General features: G+C 32.4%; 2 protein-coding genes across 2 annotated transcripts in view; both read right to left on the bottom strand.

Moving 5' to 3' along the window:
- Window positions 1-2,299: 2,299 nt before the first annotated feature.
- On the bottom strand, window positions 2,300-4,526 carry LOC123667565. Its single transcript, XM_045601445.1, has 2 exons — window positions 4,039-4,526; window positions 2,300-3,241 (listed from the first exon to the last, which is right to left on the bottom strand). The coding sequence occupies exon 2, from the start codon at window positions 3,210-3,212 to the stop codon at window positions 2,334-2,336; it is 879 nt and encodes a 292-aa protein (XP_045457401.1). The 5' UTR covers window positions 3,213-3,241; window positions 4,039-4,526; the 3' UTR covers window positions 2,300-2,333.
- A 4,778-nt stretch (window positions 4,527-9,304) lies between these two features.
- Window positions 9,305-22,441, bottom strand: part of LOC123667515 (homeobox protein six1a-like) — a 54,072-nt gene continuing 40,935 nt past the window's right edge. The window contains exons 6-7 of the mRNA XM_045601404.1: window positions 22,219-22,277; window positions 9,305-9,509 (exon numbers count right to left, since the gene is read on the bottom strand). Coding sequence (XP_045457360.1) covers window positions 9,374-9,509; window positions 22,219-22,277 — 195 coding nt within the window. The 3' untranslated portion in view covers window positions 9,305-9,373. The remainder of the gene's footprint in view (window positions 9,510-22,218; window positions 22,278-22,441) is intronic.

Below are 22,441 nucleotides of genomic sequence, written 5' to 3'. Positions count from 1 at the left end.
CAAACAATTAATAACTTAACAACCCTAGGATACACACTTAAATATCGCCAAATTACTACACTGCATTTGTGTGCTTGACTTACTAAGCAAAGGTGATCTTCATCTAGATATGTTTTTACTTAAAAGCTAGGTCAGTAAATAGTAATTACAAATTTTAATCTCAAATTTATTTACCTGACGGCATATTGACGAAAATTCGCGCCAAAATACATTTTATTTCATTTGAAATGTTTTATTCTTTGTCTGTTGCGTTTTTTTTTTTTTTTTTTTTTTTGTATCAAAATGTAGTTGTTTTAAAATTTATCCCCAAAATCAAAATGTAGTTTTATATAAAACCTTAATCAATTTTAAAGATAAAAAATATAGCAAAATTCTTATTCATAGTAGTTAAAAAGTTTTTAATGAAACTAATCGTAAAATAGTTAATATTTATATATAATAGCATTTATAGAGAAAACGTAGCAGCAATAATGAATAGTGATAAAATTTGTATTAAGTAATATAATATAAAGTTTGTTAAAGATTAAAAAATAAACCACTGTCTCGAGAATATATTGTTATATACATAATTATTTATTTGTATTTCTAAAAGTTCTCTGTATTTATTTTAAATTATGATTTTATGTTAACAATTTCAATATATATATAAATATATACTTTTATATAATTTTTATATATATATATTCTTATACTTAATCGGCATAGTGGTGTATTCTCTAACATCTTGCCCAGCTGTGGGCTACAAAGCTGTTAATCTTCCCAACACAGGTCTAGTATAATTCGCTAGTTGTAGAATTACCGTAGTTGTATTTTATTTAATTTTACTTTAACTCTGTTGTTATATACTGTAATGGTACATATACACCACTTAAAAGTTGTGTGTAATTTCTTTTATTCGTTTATTTTATTGTGTAGTTTTAATGTGGATGTTTTTTAAATTTCGACATTTTCCTATATGTGCTGACGATGATCTTCGTGTTTTTTTTTTTTTTTAAATAACTTACTATTTATAGCCAATGTACTTTGTAGATGTGCCTAAATAAAACATTTCATGTAAAATTTGAGTTTGTTATTATTTAGCAATTTATTGTGTTTGTCATCGGTCTGTAAATTCGTTTTGTCACAAATTCTGTGAAAAATTGAACATTAATAAGTACTTAAAAATAACCTAGAAAAAAAATCAAGCACAGAAATATTTGCAATATTATTTTGCCCGAATCTACAATTTTGCCATGACATCGGAATTATGGAGTAAAATGTAACGCCAGTCAAACACCAATGACACTACGTAGCTAAGATAACTATAGAACTTGAACAGGAAGTCCTATACTTTTATACTGCACAAATTTACCTCTATTATGTATTATCAATACGGTACAATATGCTTATTTGTATTTTGTAACAATTTCAATATGCAATTTACTTTAAAGATTATTCATTATCAATTTGTTAATAGCAGAGCTTATTTAAACTTTTTGATTTAGTATTTTGTAGTTAAGGAACGAATAGAATAGAATAACTGCTAGTTTTTTTATTTTATTATCAAAACGCATTTTTGTATATTACAAGCAAAAGAGGTTTCAAAATCGTACCCTAAGCAATGCAATGAAATTAAATCATGTATTTCAGCATAAGGTGATTATATTCACTTAATATCAAAGATAACATCTACAATTTAAAATAACAAATAATAATAGATTATGGTACCAAAATCAATAATCGATTTAAAAATGCCAAAATTTTACCATTAGACGCTTTACGAACTTTGATATTTTCCCCAGTTTTTATGTATAGTCAAGAAAATACTGTATTACGTTTATTGTATAATTAAATATATTATAATCAGTCTCTTTCATTTACAACGTTTTTTTTTATTTGTATAATTACCAAGATGTTGGTTGACATTTTAAGATAAAAATCAATGTCAAGATAAATAGAAAAATTTAATTTTTTTATAACTGTTTTTAAATGAGAACTAAAATGTACGTGAACATACTGAAAATGCCTTAAAAATAAATTGTCAAATAAACTTGATAATCTCGTTATACTGTGAATCGGTATATGTAATTAATTACGCTGTAGCTATTATGTACTAGAAATAATTAGAATGCTCTAGTGTAGTTTTATTTATTTTTTCAATTTATGTGTATCTACACTGATTATGTAAAGTTAAAATTGCTTATTAAAATTTATAAAGCAACGTATGATTTTTATTTCTTCTCCTTTATTAATATCTTGTGTACTTTTAAAATAGGATGGATAATTTCAGGAAAAAAAAAATTACATTTAAAAAAAACAATTGGAGAGCGTAATTTTTTTTATTTCAGACAAAATCACTGCATAGTCATGAGAACTGAGTTGATAACTTTGCCAGTGGTGGCTTCTTTCACCAAGACCTTGGCGTCCCTAAACTGGACAATATTAATAAACTCGGAAGAATGCATCACTTTCTTCATACCTCCGGCAGTCAAAAGAGTATTAATATCGACAGACCAGAAGCGGTGGCCTTCGTACGTGTTATCAAAGTTCAAAGCTACGGTTCCAGCTAATTTAGCCTCGAAATCCACTCTGACCATCATATGTTCAGCGGTGACGTGCAATTCAGCGTCCAAAGTCTGCTTCGGTTCCAAAGTTATTTCCATCACATCACCGACAGTGACTGGTTCCAATTTCTCAATGTCCTTCAAACCATTGGAAATGAATGAGTATTCTTCAGATTCAGGTGTCATCATGTGGATGTTGTAGTGAATATTTTTGACGTCCAATTCGCCTTCTTTGCTCCACTTTGAGGTGATTGTGTTCATCAACGTTTGCTTCATATCAACCTTGCGGGTCATGGGTTCTGTGTGCGTATTGTGAAGGTTGCTAGATTTGACGACAACTTTTTCAGATTTTGAGGACAAGATTTCAGCTCGCTTGGGTTCGAAGATCATTCTCGTGGGTTCCCAGTTCATGGTTTCGAATAGATCGCCCCAGGGTGTTGGGCTGTTCAAGAAAACGTTGTCGGGTTTCATACCCATGTTTGTGAGAGCTTGTTTTAAGTTATCGTCGGTGAGACCAAAAGCGGCTTTATCCATTTCTCCCAACATGGACACGTGAACACCCGCCATATGGACTTTCATATTTTGGTCATCGTTGGGGTGGATGTCTATTTTTATTTTGGCGTAGATCGCCGGTAGGATTACGAGTATGGTGAATAGTTTTGAAACCATTTTGATGAACAGCTTACTGGATATTATCTCTAAAACAAATTATGAAAATCAATATCATCACTCACATAATTATTATTTTATACAGACTATGGAGTATTTAATACGAATTTCTTTGACAATAAACTAATTTAAACATTTTTGAATATCATATCAAAAATTGACCGCTCCAGCGGGGTTCGAACCCGCGTCTCCGACTGACCGTGTCGGCGCTCTAGCCAATTAAGCTATGGAACGATGTACCCGCTAGAGCGAAATTTTTGATATGATGATTTTTATTTTCGGTTTAAGCGAACCGTGGCGCCGTCTATAGTGAGTTCTTTACAGAGACCCGTAACTATTCAAAGTTTCATATTACAATGAAAATCTTTGACAGGAGACGACACCATGCTATTTTTAATATACTATACACTATAGACGGCCCCACGATTCGCTTAAACCGAAAATAAAAATCATCATATCAAAAATTTCGCTCTAGCGGGTACATCGTTCCATAGCTTAATTGGCTAGAGCGCCGACACGGTCAGTCGGAGACGCGGGTTCGATCCCCGCTGGAGCGGTCAATTTTTGATATGATATTCAAAAATGTTTAGAATTCCTAATATGTGGGTAACACAAAAATTAAATCGTACATAATAAACTAATTTAATTTTAATAAAAATTAAATAATAATTAATGAAAAGAAAAAAAATTCAATTTGTTATAAAATTGTAAGTATTATATGAGAATAGGCAATTTTTTTTTAATTTTAGATATTTGATTTTATTTGTTTAAAATTAATTGGCAATAATTAATATTATATAAAATGAATATGAATTAATTAACTTACCAAATGTTAACAGCTGAATCAAGGCACTGGAACTATAAGTCGATTCATTTCCAAAACGTTTAAATACTATTTCTTTTCGTTTGCGTACAATCGAGTACAAAATTACTTAAAGGCTATGACATATTAAACCATATTTTTTTTATTTATATTTACATACTTATACAGCTATACATGTATTTTGTTAAAGCTATAATATTTTTCATCACTTAACTTGAAAATCTTTTTTTTTTAATTGGCCGTTGCAGTATTATTTTTCTTTAAAGTATTTTTCTATATTATTCAATTTAAAAGTTTTTTTTTTGTTTAGGTTTTCTAGTTCTGCTATTACTAACTGTATATTTTTAGTGATATTGGGATTTAAAGATTTATTAGATTATATAACATTATCATATTGGTCATTAGGTTTTGACGAAACGAACCTGAATAGAAAATAAGTATGAAAAAAACTTACTTTATGTATATAATCATTACTTTCATTTATTTTAAAAGCGATTATATTCATAAAATATTGGTATAATTATAAAATATATATAAAAATATATATTTAATTGTAATAAGACTGCTCGCTATTGTACCTTATTATTTCATATTCTGCAAAATCAGTATAACGTATTTGTATCGAACATGTGTGACCTAGAAAGTGACAATCGTCAGCAAAAGCCTATTTTTAAAAACATCTCAAAATAAAAAATAACACGACGAAAGTGAAAACAACATACATGTTATGTTCTACGGTTTTGTCTTTGATTTATGTTCGCCAGCTTCGCATTTTTACTGTTCTGTTTTCTACTGTTAAAATATATCTACCTACGTCACTCCGTTACAATTACAACTATCTCGGTGAATGAATTTTTAAAATGTCCTATACTTTTTGAGTTTGTTATTTTAAAGTATAACTACGTTCCTGAATATTCCTAATTAAAAAATTATGTACCTATCATACGAAAAAATTATGTATATATTATGTATAACAAGTATTGACAAGCCTGCTTACTGTTCCGCGGGTTGCGGGTTCGATTCCCGCCTAAGTCTGACTAATATGTGTATTTATATATGTATTATTTCTATGTATATTTATGAAAAAAAGAAACATAGATATAACAGTCGGCTGTTACCTGCAACATAAGCATTAGGTTCTTAACATAAGAACTGACGACCGTGTGTATAAGATATTTATTTATTTATTTATTATCTTTATTTTCTTTTTAATTGATCCCGTTAATTTAAAACAGATATATTTTATGTTGGAAACTGTCTACCACTACTGTATATAATAATTTTATTGAAACAGCGATCTATAGCGTCGTAGAAAATATCTTGCGAGAAACCGCACCTAATAATTATGTTCAGAGCCTTTGCTCTGTATTATATTGAATTAAATCAGCCAATAACTACTATATCACTACTGAGGGTCGTTCAAAAGAGTAGGGTCGGAGTTTATCCACTACGCTTCTTTACTTGGATTTGGTGAGTAATTTTCCATCACGGAGATATATTTTTTGGGTATTTTTGATAGATTTTCGATTGATGAGCAGAACCGAAGCTTCACGTGCTCTGCTAAGAAAAATAGAGAAGCACTAAGGTAACGTACCCATACTACGTGATCCGTTCAGGGGGGGGGGGGGGGTTCTTTAAAAATACCACGGTCACACGGGCGGGATGGTGGTCTTAGGTTTCCGTCACGTAGTCAATATTCTCTAGGAAAATCTTACGCTTTTTCGAGCTATATAGAAATATGGTGCTTTTATGATATTAATGAAGAAAAATGTGAGCCAAAATAACTTATTTAAACCATGCTTCAGAATTACTACATGAAAATTCGAGGGATAGCGGGGGTCCTTAGCAAATACTACGGGTGGCCACCAAGGGGGGTGAGGTATAAAAAAATTGTAAAAGCGGGTCACGTAGTATTTAGTAGGTACGTTCCCCTAACGGCCAAACACCCAAACCTAAAAAAATTGTATTTGTAGTTTCAAATATCTTGGAGCCCAGGATTCGAACTTAAGACGTTGACGAAAATTAACTACACCAGAAGGGTCACTACATAACATAGAATTTATTTTGAAACGTGAAAGTTATTTTATGCTAAGTCGCAATAAAGTAGCGTGTTGGATTAAGGACCGATTCTTCTCCTACATGGAGAAAGAGGTCTTTGCCCAGCAGTGGAATTTTAAAGGTTGAATCGAAGTTACAAGCACTATTAACACAGCAGCACCCCAGGAGCTCTGGCCATCTTACCAATGGAACACAATGCTTTTGAGAATAATATTATTTGGCTATGATTTTCTGTAAGGTAAAGGTTGGGTCGCTCATCTTCAGATTTTTATCAATATATTTCCAGTTGTGATCTATCTCAAACTAAAATATACTTACACTCGCTGACCCCGCAAAAGTTGTTTTGCCATATGTTATTAAACCCCTTAATCCCCTCCTATAACTTAGGGGTATGAAAAATAGATGTTGGCCGATTTTTAGACCTACCCAATATCTACACAAAATTTCATAAAAATCGGTCCGGTCGTTTTGTAGGTGTATTTTAACTAACACGAGAATTTTATATATAAGACATAATGAGGTATTCGAAATAAAACAACATTTTAACAACACACCTCTGTTTAAAAATACTTACATTTTAATAACGAATAGTTTTCACTTAAAATTATTTATACAAGACAAGCCTTAAAATAAATTTTTATAATAAATAAATTATTTTAAAATGAACATTTATTGTGAAATGCTTAAAGCTAATCTTAATACATAAAAAATAAAACAAAAACCAGTATTACATTACTGTTAAAAATAAGTTACATTTAATTTTTGTCATTTAAAATGAACATCGAAATGTGAGTAAATGTAATAATATAAATGAAAGACACGTGTATAATATAACTTTTATGATTTAATTGAAATTAACAATACAGCATATTCTATAAATTATTGAAAACGGATCAATTTCTCTTTTTCGGTATTTAAAAAGCAAAAAGGAAAAACAATATAAAATTATAAATATTAAGATAAATTATAAAAGTCATAAGTTTAAAGAAACACGTATTTTATTTTTATATATGCATATTGCAAAATTCTTTGATAGATTCAATTCTTCCTTTTATCACTAATTATATCAAAAACTATATAATAATGAATAATACCACATAATAAAAAAAAAATTAAACCTATCAAGAAAATATTGTGATTTTAAATAACGTTATACATACATAATATATACACTTATTTTATTAAAAGCAGACGCTGTAAATTATATCAAAAAATCTATTAGTATCAAAAGCAAATTTACTTATTATTGAAACAAAGAACTGAGAATAACTTGAGAAAGAATTTCTATGTTATTCCACGGCCACATATTTTTCAACTATTTTCTTAATCTCTATAAACAAAAATGGATCTCCGAGATGTATAAATAATGTTTTCGTTATTGTCAAGACAATGTTTGTATATAAGAGAATGAGAAAAAAATATCGATATGTTCGCCATTCTGAATTTTTGTGATAATACAACAGCAGCTATGATTGAAATGATTACACTCTTGAACAATATATAATAATAGCAGTACTTAATAACTGACACATATATGGCCGTAGATTTTCAAGTAATAATGTTCTCTTAGTAATGTTTCATTTATTTATTACTTAAGTTACATATAAAACTATTTGTAAATGAAAATGCGAACATATAAATAAATTTGGCAGTTTATTTTACAGTATACAATTGTATTGCTTATCGTGAGTATTGTAAATTATTATAAAAAAATGTTAAACTATGAATAATAACTAAAAATAACAATAAGAAGCCAAAACACTTTTTTTAATCACAAATTTCAGACTATACTATGTTCTTTACGAAAACCGTACATTTAATAACATTTCATTTAATTACATTTTCATTTAATTACATTTCACTTTCTAAAATTTCATTTGTTTTCGTTATAAATGAAACGGTGTTTAAATTAAATGAAGATTAATTAATTGTAAAATAATACATATCGTTATTATAAGGATAATAATTAAATTGTAATGCCTTGTTACGTTTAATATTTACAACTTTTACTTATGCGAGAAATAAAATTAATAACATTTTATGCCAAGTTGAAGTTACATTTAGTAAGATGGTTAAAATTTATTCTATAACAATTAATTTTTTCAATGTTAAAATACTTTTTTAAGGTTAACATTCTTACACATTGAGCTAAAATAAGTAGTTAATTATTATCATTCTTTGATCTTTCTTCCTATATTACTATTTTTTAATGTTACAAAAACATTTTTTTTTTGTATGTTCGTACAAAGCCATTAGGGGAAATTTATTTACAGCTACAATTGATAGACATTCTAATTTTGTATCAATTTCTAGACTGTCTTGGTAAAATATTACACGAAATTATTTAACATTTTTAAATACCTCCAGTAATATACCATTGGCGTGTAGTTCTGGTATTTATGACATTGCCAAGATACTGGCAATTCAGTTAACTTTGTTTGCACTATAAACACATGTAATTTTATTTTTAATTCTTGACTCTTATGCAATTATTATTAATGACATATGCGTGTCTTAAATATGATCATTAGAAAATGTATTTGCTTCAATCACTTAATTATTATATTTATTCATAGGACCAATATGGCATAATAACTGCTAATTTCAACACTCTACCTATCTCTGACTTTGCTTACTAGATATAGAATTTAGACGTAGACTTCATACGATGTGTCAAAAACCCTACCGCTAGTAAACAAAACCGAATATAGATTATTGAAAATGGCTGTAATGGCCTACAGCGCGTACTTTCAGAATAAGGATACTAAAAATCCTATTGATCAATTGTTTTTATTATTTCTTATGATATATACGTCGTTTTTATGTAATGCATTATTACAATTATCGACATATTTGCGTGTTGATACAATATTTTAATGTAGTACTCTTGTTGATGGTATGTCACACAGTAATGAGTGATGCAATCTATACTTATATTATAAAGAGGTAAAGTTTCTAACTTTGTTTGTAGGGGGTAATCTTCGAAAGTACTGATCCGATCATGAAAATTCTTTCACTAACAGCAAGCTACACTATTCAGGTTTAAATTCGGTGATAAAATACTTGTATACTCAAAAGTTTCTGTTTATATGTCTGCTTTAGTGTTTGACTCAATACTTTCTGTGTGTGTGTGTGTGTGTGTGTGTGAGAGACAGTTGTTGTGTGTATTGCGAAATTAAAAGTGAACAAAAGTAAGTTTTCGACCATATGAACCTAAGTTCCGTGTGTGAGTCAAGCTGTGTGCCGTCCCAGCAGCCTGCGGCCGTGTTCAGAGCGCGTGTCACGAGTGGTGGTACTGCAGGTGCGCCAGCGGGTGCTCGTACAGCGGGTACAGCGGCGCGTGCGGCGCGGCCGCGTGCGGCGCGTCGCTGTCGTCGTCCGTGGACGAGTCCAGCTGCTTGTCGCCCGGCCCGCCGCTGTGGGGGGGGGGGCGTTGTAATGTAAAGAGCCAGCGTGCCGACCACACGGCTGAAGTAGAACTTCTTTAGCACTACGCCTACACTGTTTCTTAGTTAACGAAACGTAACTGGGGACTGAGAGAAAGAGAGAAAGAAAATGTGTGCTCGCACCTTTTCCTCTAGGTTTTTCAGACATACGAACTGTAACTGGCAACTGAGAGAAAGAGAGAAAGAAAATGTGATTTCCTTTCCCTCTTACTCCGTTCGCCTTGCCCGATCACACTTTTCGTAACGATCTCGTCACGCATTCCCCAGCTTACTCCCCGAGTCAAGCGTGCGTAAAGAAGTTTTACTCCAATAATATTGAAGTTATTAGGGTCATAATTTCTTTATTTTTAAAGATCTTTATATGACTTAAAAACTTAGCGGTAACAGCTTGAATTTACACAATTGTTAGTTTTCTGTAGACTAGGTCATTTCAATATTGCTTTGCTTTGTCGCTGACTGTTATTTTTAGACTATAAATTGCAATATACACAAGATTCAGAAATAGGCACAGACATGGAATTTTTTATACATTTTGAGATAAAAAAAAACAATGTAAAGTAAAAATATAATATATTAAGAATATTTTCAACTAGATCAACAGAAAAGCGTACGGCTCACCTGATGGTCAGCGATTACCGTAGCCTATAGACGCCTGCAATACTACAAGCATCGCAAGAATGTTGCCGATCCTACCCCCAATCCGCCCCCAAAGAGCTCTGGTTACCTTACTCACAAAGAAAGAACACAGCTTGAAAGCAGTATTATTTAGCTGTGATCTTCTGTAAGGTCGAGGGCGCTTCCCCCAGTCGGGTTGCTCCAGATTGTGAGCAGGACTTTACCTGCTGTGCCCTACCTCAGTTATACTATATTATAACGTAACCAATTTGTCTTAATTTAAAAACGCAATCGGTCACAGATTCGATGCCGCTCATGGCAGATATCTCTATTTACACATTTCTTTGTCTGCTATCGTTGTCCCTCTCTCATTTATTATTTATAATTACATGGCTATTTATAGGAACCTTTAGTCATGGTAGTGAAATTATCCACCAGCCCGCAGTGGCGCAGCGTGGTGGATTAAGCTTAGCATTTTCTTATATGTTGAAGAGGCTTTTGCCCAGAATTGGGTTGGATCTATAGAGCCAGATTCAGTTCAGCTCACGTAATTCGAAGGATGCTGTTTGATAATTTAGAGCCTAATTTTCATATCACTGTACACGACGAAGTAAACGAGATGATTATAGTGAATTGAATTGTCTGTCTGTGTTTAAATTACGTATCCTAGACTTGTCGGTTTTTAAAAAGCATGACATAACTGATTTTGTTTATACTTAAATAATATAATACCTTATACCTTAGTTTATATATATATATGTTAAGCTATACATGTTAAGCTGTCAATCCCCGTTGTTATCATATATACCCGATAGCTATCGTTTTTAAAATTTTAAATAATCGTTGCATCCATGCATTCAACCTGTAATATCCCACTGTTGGGTATTGGCCTCTTTCTCCATCTAGGAGAACGTTTGAAGCTTAATCCATCACGCTGCTCCACTGCGGGTTGGCGGCTATATATCCCTACTGTGAGTAATGATCGCTATCAGATATATATGAAAACAACCGGGACCAACCGCTTAACGTGCTCTCCGAGGCACGGTGGGGGAGACCCACAAGGATAGCCATCCAAACCGGAAAGTAATATTTGTACAAATCAAATATCCATCCCGAACGGGAATCGAACCCGCAAACCGTCGGTGTTTTAGGTGACTACTCGCACCACTACACCGGAGCGGTTGTAATCGTTACGATTTCTGAAATAGATATTATATTATTTGCAAAATTTTCTTATCGTAACACTTCCCGAGAGTCTTCCACAAAGTATTATAATTTTAATGATGGTCTTTGCTTAGCAACAAAAACCGGATATCAATTTACATCGACAGCTAACACAACGTAAGTACCTACACAAAAATTGTCAACTAATATTTTTTTTATACAACTAGGTCGGCAAACAAGCGTATGGCTCACCTGATGATAAGCGATTACCGTATATAATAGACGCTGCACCACTACAAGGAACGCAAGCACGTTGCCGACCCTACCCCGAATCCTCGCCTCCAAGAGCTCTGGTCACCTTACTCACACAGAAACACAACACTGCTTGAAAGCAGTATTATTTAACTGTGACCTTCCGTAAGGTCAAAGTACTTCCCTAGTCTGGCGCTCCAGATTTTCAGCAGGATATTTCCTGCTGTGCGCTACATCAATTAAGTACGCAGTACCTGGGTGACCGAGCTTAGCTCGGTATTTTTAGTGAATCATGTTTTTTGGAAATCATATTTAAATACGAATTACATATTGAGTAAATATGAATAATGTTTTTTTTTATCGACAATGATAAAAAATATAAATAAATATAAAAAATCAAAAATAAAAAATTAATTAAAAATTAATATTATTAAAATTTAAATAATTTTTCAAGTTTACATACATTATTAAATAAAAAATAACGAGTGCAATTAGAAAAAAAAGAAAAAAAGAAAAAATACATTTGCGAAAATTACCTTCGTATTCTAACGATATTTTTTCATTGTCTAAAAACTGGGATAAAACGACATTTTCTAAAATGAATCCTAGCTAGATTTATTTATCTCCCCCGAAATTATCTGCATACTAAATTTCACGAAAATCGTTGGAGCCGTTTCCGAGATTCAGATTATATATATATACAAAAATTGCTCGTTTAATAGTATAATAAGATAAGATTACTAGCATTGACTCAAAAAGTACTTATGAGATCTCAATAAAATTTAAGTAATCCATACACTTAATACAATATCAAAGTAATGAGGAAACACATAAAAAATACGGGCGAATTGACAACCTCCTTTTTTCTGGAAGTCGGTTGAAAAGACGATTGGGTTAGGTTTTAGGAGCGCTTTGCTTTTAGCACAATTGGTACTTATGAATCGGCGGTAGGTTCACTTTTAATTTCTATACAAATATATAAAATTGAAGTGTTTGTTTGTAATATTAAAATAACCGCTTTTACTAAATGCATATAAATATAAGTACAGTAAATATATCAAATAAGATTTTTTACAATTTTTGTCAGTCTGTCTGTCTTTTTGTTTATTCCGGTTAATCTCTGAATCGGCTGGACTGATTTTGATGGTACTTTGTTTGGTAAATAGCTGATGTAATAAGGAGTAACTTAAGCTGCTTTTAGTTAAGAAATGTATTTATTTTCTTACTCAGCGAACTGAAAAAATTATTTTTTTCTTTTTTTGTTAAATTCCACGCGGACGAAGTCGCGGGCACAGCTAGTAATTAATAAATTGAGATATTTTTAATTTGTAAAACGACTTTTGACGATTCAAATGTGGTTTTGAAGACTATTTCAACACATTAACTAAATAAATAATAATAATAAATATATCTCTTATAACATTTAGCATTTTTTTTTTTTTTGATATACAGATAGATAAAATCCTGATATACCTACATTACACATATTTATACATTAATTTAAAGCTATAGAATAAATATTGGGTAAAATTAATAGCAAAGAAGCCCAAGTATCGTATTACGGTCAATATGGTACAAAATGGGTAGTCGGGTTCGATCGGGCTGAAGCACAAAATGACGAACGAACCTTGACAGGCCGCCCCTGGTAACTCGATACGGGCGGCCATTTTGTATTATTTTGTTGTTTTTTTAATAGATATAGGATGTGAATAGACAAATAGAAGTTTTATGCTGTGGTTTGAATGAGTTCTTATTTTTTTTTTTTTTGTGTACTTATTATTTTATAATAATTCTTTAGGTGCTATATTTTTTTATTAATAGTTGACGTGTAATATAAAACTTCGATATATTTTTATTAAAATTACAAAGCGTTAACGGTTTATTAGTTTTAATGCTCATTAAAATCCGAATAAAGTATGATTGGGACATCGTACTGTATCGCATTCGCTTTCAGCCTGTAACATCCCACTGGAGGTCCCTTTCTCCATATAGGAGAAGGATTGGAGCTTAATCCGCTACGCTGTTCCACTGCGGGTTAGCGGATATGTTCCCAATGAGCAGTCACTATCAGGTATTTATGATAAAAACCGAGACCGACGGCTTAACGTGCTCTCCGAGGCACAATGAGGAGACCCGCAAAGACTGGCATCCAAACCGGAAAGAAGGAAAGAAATATTTGTACAAATACAAAAATCCACCCCGAACGGGAATCGAACCTGCAAACCGTCGGTGATTCGGGCGACTACTCGAACCACTACACCAGAACGGGAATCAAACCCGTGAACCGTCGGCGTTTTAGGCTTCTAACACCAGAGCGGTTACTGTATCGATCGTCAAGCGATATTCAAAAAAAAATTGGCGACGGTTTGGCGCAATGGTCACAGTAACTTTGCTTGTAGCAACGACTTTAATCCCGGCTCAGATTTACACATTTTTCAGCTTTTTGACTGTTCCGTGTCCAGTTGTTTTAGTGGCGCTTTATTCACGCAGGACATATGATTGAATTTATAATGATTATTCTAATATACATATATTTTTTTAAATTAAGTGCGGAGTTTTTTTGTAAGTGAAAATTTACATTTGGAATCCATGGTACCTTCAGTCAGTCAGTTCAACCTATCGTAGACCAGTGCTGGACATAGGCCTCCACAAGTTCACGCCATTTTTTGGCGTGAAATTATGTGGTTTTCCCATAGTCACCACGCTGGGCAGGCGGGTTAGTGACCGCAGGGCTGACTTTGTCGCACCGAACATGCTGCTGCTCGTCTTCAGCTTGTGTATTTCAAAGCCAGCATTTGGATGGTAATCCCGCCATCGGTCGGCTTTTTAAGTTTCAAGGCGGTCGTGGAACTGTGTTATCCCTTAGTCGCCTCTTACGGCACCCACGGGAAGAGAGGAGGTGGCTATATTCTTTAATGCCGTAACCACACAGATGGTACCTTAACATTACTATAGGTAAATAATTGATAAAAGACGAATATAATTATTTTTTGTATAATAACGATTGATAAGCGCTTTTGAAACTTCCTTGAATTTTTTTTTTCATTTTATTTCATATGCACTTTTAAATTTAGTATGTCGTAATTTTATTATAGTTAAGGCTTTATAATGTCATGTAATAAATATATAGTGTTGCATAATACAACAATGCGATATAAAACAAGTTATCGAGTGACAAAATTAACTGTGACATTAAAATAGAATTCAGTTTGGCTGTCTAGAGCGATCATAAATAATAACTATGTCAACGGGCAGGGACGTATTTTGTACATTAAATTTATTTTGTACAATACCTATGTTTAAAAAAAAACTGGCGAAAATGACGATCTTCGTACACCCGTACTTTAGTGTATACATATATCGATTTTTTTTTTCTTTTATAACTTGTGTTGAAAATATCTACCACAACAAATGAACTAGCCCGTTCGGTGCAACCGTTGGAAGTTATGCACGTATATACATATTGGCTATTCGTTTATATTTTTACGCGACGACGCGTTAGCGCAACGGTCACAGCACAGACTCTGACGCTTTATTATTAAAGAGGCCTTCATTTATAAACAGAAGCTCAACTAAATTCACTTTAATGATCAAGTTTAGCAATTGAAATAATTAATTTTTCAACTAAAAACAAATGTCAAATAAAACGAAATATAACAACAACAAAAAAATCCGCGCTTCACTTTAAAATAACGCACAAAAGATTATTTAACATAAGAACAAAGGAGTTAAGCCCGAGATCGGATATGTCTTTTTTTTTTCATCTCAAAACCGTCGGCAGTTTATTGAAGCAAAGATTTCCAGTCCATCGAGCGAAAAGATTTAGAAACGACGTACCACACAATGATGGCGCCTCGCTTTAGATATTTAATACTTCAAAACTACCTGTTTGTTTACGGTGGAGCGATTTTGAGAGGATAATACGGTTTTAGGCCATTGTTAGGAGTTTGGTACTTGATTTTCAAATGATTTACGTTTGATTCTTAGTTTCGTTTTGATAATTTGGAGGTTTGTTAGTTGCGTCTGTGTTGTGTGATATTACTGTAATGTATTTATGTTATTGTATTTACATTGTTTTTTATTTTGAACAATGATTTCAAGTGTCTTTATTCAAATATATCTAGTTTTAATTCGTTACTAATTTTCACTAATATTATACAATGAAATAAGATTTGTACTTCTTTATTGTAATGGATTATCTCAAAAATTATTGGACTGATCTTAAAATTCTTTTACCAGGAGAATATTATACGTTATCACTGAGTGCCATAGGCAGCAAACAAAACAGTTAAATCGTGTAATCCTTGCAAGCGGAGCACCGAGAGGAAAGCTAATATTTTTTATAAAATTATATTCGAACTTAAGTGAATAAACAACAAAAAATATATATTTATCGAGTAAAAATTTAAGCAAGATTTAAGATGAGTGCGTATTACCCCAATAGTAGTCTTTAACAGGCAAAACATGACTCCATACAAGATTTAAATTAATAATTAACTAGTAATACAACGTTATCTAGTAAGTAAAGTTAACCATAATACAACGTAGATCGACGAAAAAAAATCGTATAATAAATACGCATTATTAGAGAACTCAAAAAGTACTTGTCAGATATCGATTAAATTTAAATTGGAACACATAACAAGCACCACCTTTCGACAAAAAAAAAAGAATCATCAAAATCGGTCGACTCAGTAAGAAGTTCTGAGGTAAAACGCATAAAAAATATAGTCGAATTGATAACATCCTCTTTTTTGAACGTCGGTTAAAAAGACGATTGGGTTTGGTATTTGTAGCGCTGATTTCATGTAGGAAATATTAAGATGTAGTAATATATTAATAAACATACAACTTGTTCTCAGACATTACTTATAAATGTATCATACATGATCATTTTAACTTTTTACATTACGCACGCGAAGTCATCACCAAGCGCCACTTCTATAGAAACTACGAAAAATACATAAAAAAATGTATTATTTAAATTAAAAATTAAGTTATTTTCTATATTTAACTTATAGCAAAATTGAAACAACAATATTTTACAAATATTCAAAGGAATGTACTGTAAATTTTGTTTTAAATAGTAATTCAAAGTCAAATAAATTTTATTTATTTATTATATACCTTAGTGTATTTTTAGAAGCATAGCACATAAGCAAATATATCATATTTGGAGTACATATAGCATTAGGACACGGATATAGGAATCGATTAATTAAAACATCATTAGAAAATCATTGAAATGTACGTGTTTGGAGAAAATAATATTACATACTTGAATAAATATCAAAATTACAAACACGGACGTCTATTTCTAAGGTAGGTAATTTAATACACCTGATAGGTAACAGGCGGCTTATATCGGTAGTTTTATATTTAATTTATATTACACTCAGAATAGCGGCGGGGAACGAACCCACAAATTCTGAGAGAAAGCAGAGTAACTGGAAACTGGACCCCATGGGATAATAAAGAATTAAAAAAAATTGATAAAAAAATTAATTTTTAATCGTTATTTACCTACACGTGATTCTATTCAGTAAGCGATTTTAGATTAATCAGTAGTTCTCCTATGTGGAGAAAGAGGCCTATATCCAGCAGTGGTAGTTTACAGGCTGAATCAAGTCACATATTTATTTATTTAAGTGATCACCCAAGATATAATGCACAAAAAGATTTAAAAAAAACAATATAAAAAAATACTTATCATGCTCATCCATTTATAGGCAACTACAACTAGCAGTAAGTTAACAAAACCCCTATCTTTCTGAGTCGGTTAATCACAAAATGACTCCAGTGAAATCCGTCCCTGTTCGCTTTTAGAGCGCAGATGTGGCGGTGTCAAGTTTCATACGTCTATCTCCCTCGCACGTATAGCGATATCTCTTTCGTATCGCAAACACTCACTGTTTATATACGGACGGGAAATAATACTAGTGGATATGTTTTACTAACTTTAAAGGTAGTGTGTTTTGCGTTTTATATATATTGGAGATGTTATCAAAATCCATAGTCTATAGTTGATATAATTGTATTTTCTCACAACCAGTAATGCATCGTAGGTAGGAGAAAATATAGTCAATTAAATACGTGTTATCAAAGATCACTCAAATAGTAATCGTCAGACAAGCATCAGCCTTCGATTAAAACAAGAATCATCAAAATCGGTCCACCCAGTAAAAAGTTCTGACGTGACACACGTAAAAAATATACAGTGGCATTGAGAACCTCCTCCTTTTTTGTAATTTGATTAACAATGTAACGATTTGATTTTTTATTTGTTTGTAATGAATAAACTCCAAAACTATAACACTGATTTGAATGTTGTGTTATCACTGAGTGACACAGACTATATTTCAAATTATAACGAAGGAGACTTTATTTATACAAAATATTATACATATTTACAATTCACAACTTAAGAACTAAATATTTACAGATAGTTTTGGTATAAATCATGTCCGCGTGGAATTGTGCCAAGAATGCTGGCAGCATTTCCCCGTTGAATCGCTATGCCGATTCTCTGGGCAAAAAAAAAAAAAAAAAAAAAAAAAAAAAATTATAACTAATTCCTACATAGTTATTTGACAAGACTTAAAATAATAGGAGTGTTTTAATAATATATCGGTACCAGCTGACCCAGCAAACGTTATTAACCCCCTTAATCCCCCCCCCCAATAGCTTAGGGGCATGAAGAATAGATGTTGGCCAATTCTCAGACTTACCCGATATGCACACATAATTTCATAAAATCGGTCCAGCCGTTTCGGACGAGTATGGTAACTAACAATGTGACACGAGAATTTTATATATAAGATTACTTATCTAAATTACCTATTCAATATAAAAAAATATTAAAAACCTGTCAGATAAATCCTAAGATTAGGTTTTAAATAATTGAAACGAACATATAAAATAATTTTAGCGTTATAATATCATATTTATCACTTCGGACGTATCTTATTTCCATTCCATTATCAAGTTACGTCTGAAAAGTTTTTTATTAATAAATAATTATATGTAGAAAGATTAGATATTTATTTTAAGATAACTAGGTATGATTGGTACAGCGGTCGACGTACTGTTAATCTGGCGGTCATGGGTTTCGATCCCACTTCGTGGTAAAAAAAAATTATAGGCCACATGTTTGTTGTCTGGGCGTGTGTGCTTGTGTATTATTCCCGAATCCCAGCACAAAAATAAATCCTACTGGGCTGATTGAAAGGGCCGATAATGATTTACAACCACTCTGGTGTAGAAGAACGTGTAGTCGCCTACAACACTGACGGTTTGCAGGTTCGATTCCCGCTCGGAGTGGATATTTGTATTTGTATAAATATTTCTTTTTGGTTTGTTTGTCTGTCATTGTAGGTCTCCCCACCGTGCATCGGAGCACGTGCAGCAGCGTGGTGGATTAAGCTTTGATCTCCTGTATTGAGACAGAGGCCTATTACCCAGCAGTGGGATGTAAGAGGCTGAATCGTATCGATCGAAGTTTTACTCGCGTTGTCTGTCAATAACAGACTTTAATTCAGAATTCTTTTCATACATTATCAAATACTCAATGAGTCATAATAGAATTATAATTGTAAAATTATGTATGGTAAATAGCTCTACAAGTTGACATATTAATCTATATAAATAAAAATGAAAGTTGCTAAGCGCATAACTCGAGAATGGCTCGACCAATTCGGCTAGTTTATTTTTTTAACCGACTTCCAAAAAAGGAGGAGGATCTCAATTCGACTGTTTTTTTTTATGTATGTTACCTCAGAACTTTTGACCGGGTGGACCGATTTCGACATTTTTTTTTTTTAATCGAAAGGTGGTGTGTGTCAATTGGTCCCATTTAAATTTATTTGAGATCTAACAACTACTTTTCGAGTTATATCTAATAATGCGTTTTTACTTGATGCTTTTTTCGTCGACCTACGTTGTATTATACCGCATAACTTTCTACTGGATGTACCGATTTTGATATTTCTTTTTTTGTTAGAAAGGAGATATCCCTAGTTTGGTACCATGATAAGGAAACCAGGATCTGGTGATGGGATCCCAAAGAAATCGAGAGAAACTCTCGAAAATCCGCAATAACTTTTTACTGGGTGTACCGATTTTGACTATTTTTTCGTCGATCTACGTTGTATTACTCGTCGATGAAATTGAAGTCGGTTTTTTTTCGTTTGTGAGCAAACACAATTATTTGTATAATCCTTAAGGACGACGGAAGGTTTAATACTAGAAAAAAAATTTAAAATAATAAAAATAATAATTTATTTCAGATTTTCATCCATAAAAATTGTTAGTAATATTTTAAAATATTGCTTTATAATTTTTACTATTAAGTTTTGATATAACGAAGTCTGTCCGGGTAGCTAGTATCTAATATTAGTAGAATAGAATAGGACATAGTATAAATAACACGCACACTCGTGGCGGGAATCGAACCCACAACCCGCGGAGCGGAAGGCAGGGCCACTGCCTGTTGCGCCAACGGACGAGTGAAATTACAAATTATATTTGAAATACAAAGGCAATCAACACAGCAGCATTTCTCAATAAGAACTCCTGCTCATAACATAATTAATATTCCGCGTAGTTGGTTAAAAATAAAACCATATATAAATAATACGATTTGGGAGAACATTGTACATTTCAAATGAATACGATAATATGCTTTCATACACAAGAATAAAGCTTATATTTGTTTAAAACTTTCATTTTAGATTTATATCATTTAAAAGATAGCTTTATTCGGTTTGAAATAGAGTTGATTTTGTCTTGAATGTGTTTGTTTGTGTGTTTAGTATTATGTTACAAGTCTAATGGGCGAGCTACCCTGTCTATAGCTTAATACCGCGGCTTCGCTTGCTAATGTAATTTGATACTTTGGTTATTTCGTAATACACACATAGCGTGTTTCCATGTGTTGGTATAATTTTTAGAATTTTCGTTAGTTCTCGTTTACCTTTCTTTCGTTTATGTTTATGGGAAAGAGGCCTATGCCCAGCAGTGGGATATTACAGCCTGAAGCGTTCCTTCGTTAGTTACAGAGTTAGGCTCTTACATTCAGCTCTATCTCGCTACGGTTTTTAACCGACTTCCAAAAAAGGAGGAGGTTCTCAATGCCACTGTATTTTTTTTATGTGTGTCACCTCAGAACTTTTTACAGGGTGGACCGATTCTTGTTTTAATCGAAGGCTGATGCTTGTCTGACGATTACCTTTTGAATGATCTTTGATAACGCGTATTTAATTTACTATATTTTCGTCTACCTACGATGCATTACTTGTCGATGTAATTGAAGTGGGTTTTTTTCGTTTGCGAGCAAATACAATTATATATGTATATAAAGGTATCAAACGGATACATTATTATGTTTAACTGAGGTAGGGCACAGCAAGAAAATTCCTGCTCAAAATATGGAGCAGACCGACTGGGATAGTACCTCGACCTTATAAAGATCACACCTAAATAATACTGTTTTCAAGCAGTGTTGTGTTCCTGTTGGTGAGTAAGGTGACCAGAGCTCCTGGGGGAATTGGGGGTAGGTTTGGAATGCGCTTGCAATGCTTCTGGTGTTGCAAGCGTCTATAAGCTACGGTAATCGCTTCCTATCACGAGAGCCGTACGCTTGTTTGCCGACCTAATAGTTGTATAAAAAAAAGTTTATTATATATCTTTTTCATCTTATGATGATTTGATCTCTATAAACTGATATGCGCTTATCTGACGGATATTTTTTGCAGACTGTGCAGGGCTAATCTTAAGGCCTGTTTCACAAGTTTCCGTTAACGCTATTTAATAAATACATATTATATAATATTTAATATATATAATACTCTTTGGATTATCGAATATATATCGGGTAGATATTTCTATTTGCAAATCTGAATCAAAAAGTTATTGTTTATCAATTGAGGTGAATCCGGTCTTAATGGCCTATTCCAGTGTCTCCCAAACATTGTTCTGCCATTGCCCGGTAATTTTCACACTGCCCCTTCGTGACCCACTCAATATTTTTAAACCCAAGCTGTTTCCATTAGGTCAAATAATAAACATTTATCTATAATATAAAAATGAGTCGCTGAATGTGTTGCTAAGCGCAAAACTCGAGAACGGTTGGACCGATTTCGCTAATTCTTTTTTTAAATATTCCTTGAAGTACGAGGATGGTTCTTATGGAGAGAAAAATTCTAAAAAAAAAATTAAATTTCCTGAAAAAGTCTAAAAACAACACTTTTCTATACTCCCATACAAAAGATTTGTGATAATACTTAAAAGTTACTGTTAGGCGATACGAAGTTCGCCGGGTCAGCTAGTTAATAATAAAAATCGATAGCAGGTATTATTTTTTTTAAGCAAAGCAATATTGCGACCCGGTATTTTATTTTAAAGGCCCGGTGCCGGGTCGCGACCCGGCGAATGGGAAACGCTGGCCTATTCTATCTGCTGCTTTTCGTAACTTATATAAGTCACGATAAATTTTATAAGCCAGCCATTATTGTTAATTATTGATTAAATCATACTTGGTCTTAAATATTATATATTTGTCTGCGTATAATAACTCTGTAACGTCTGGAAATTGACATATCCTGCAAATAAAATTGATTATTAGTTTTACATTATTACATAATCAACTCACCTATCCTTATGTTCAGCTTGTCTGTCCCTCTGCCGTCTGTTCTTGAACCAGTTTGACACCTGAAATATTTGTAATAGCAATTATTTTATTGCGATAATTGCTTAAAATTGATTATAATTTGGTGTACTATGTAATCTGTTACTTTTTTATAGGTATGATTAAGTGGTGTAGAATAAGTATTAAAATCAAATAATTAAAATGGTATGAAAAAAAGTAAGTTAAA

This window comes from Melitaea cinxia, chromosome 28 (assembly GCF_905220565.1).
Source record: "Melitaea cinxia chromosome 28, ilMelCinx1.1, whole genome shotgun sequence".
In the NCBI taxonomy this organism is placed as follows: Eukaryota; Metazoa; Arthropoda; class Insecta; order Lepidoptera; family Nymphalidae; genus Melitaea; species Melitaea cinxia.
This window is presented reverse-complemented; position numbering and strand designations above follow the sequence as displayed.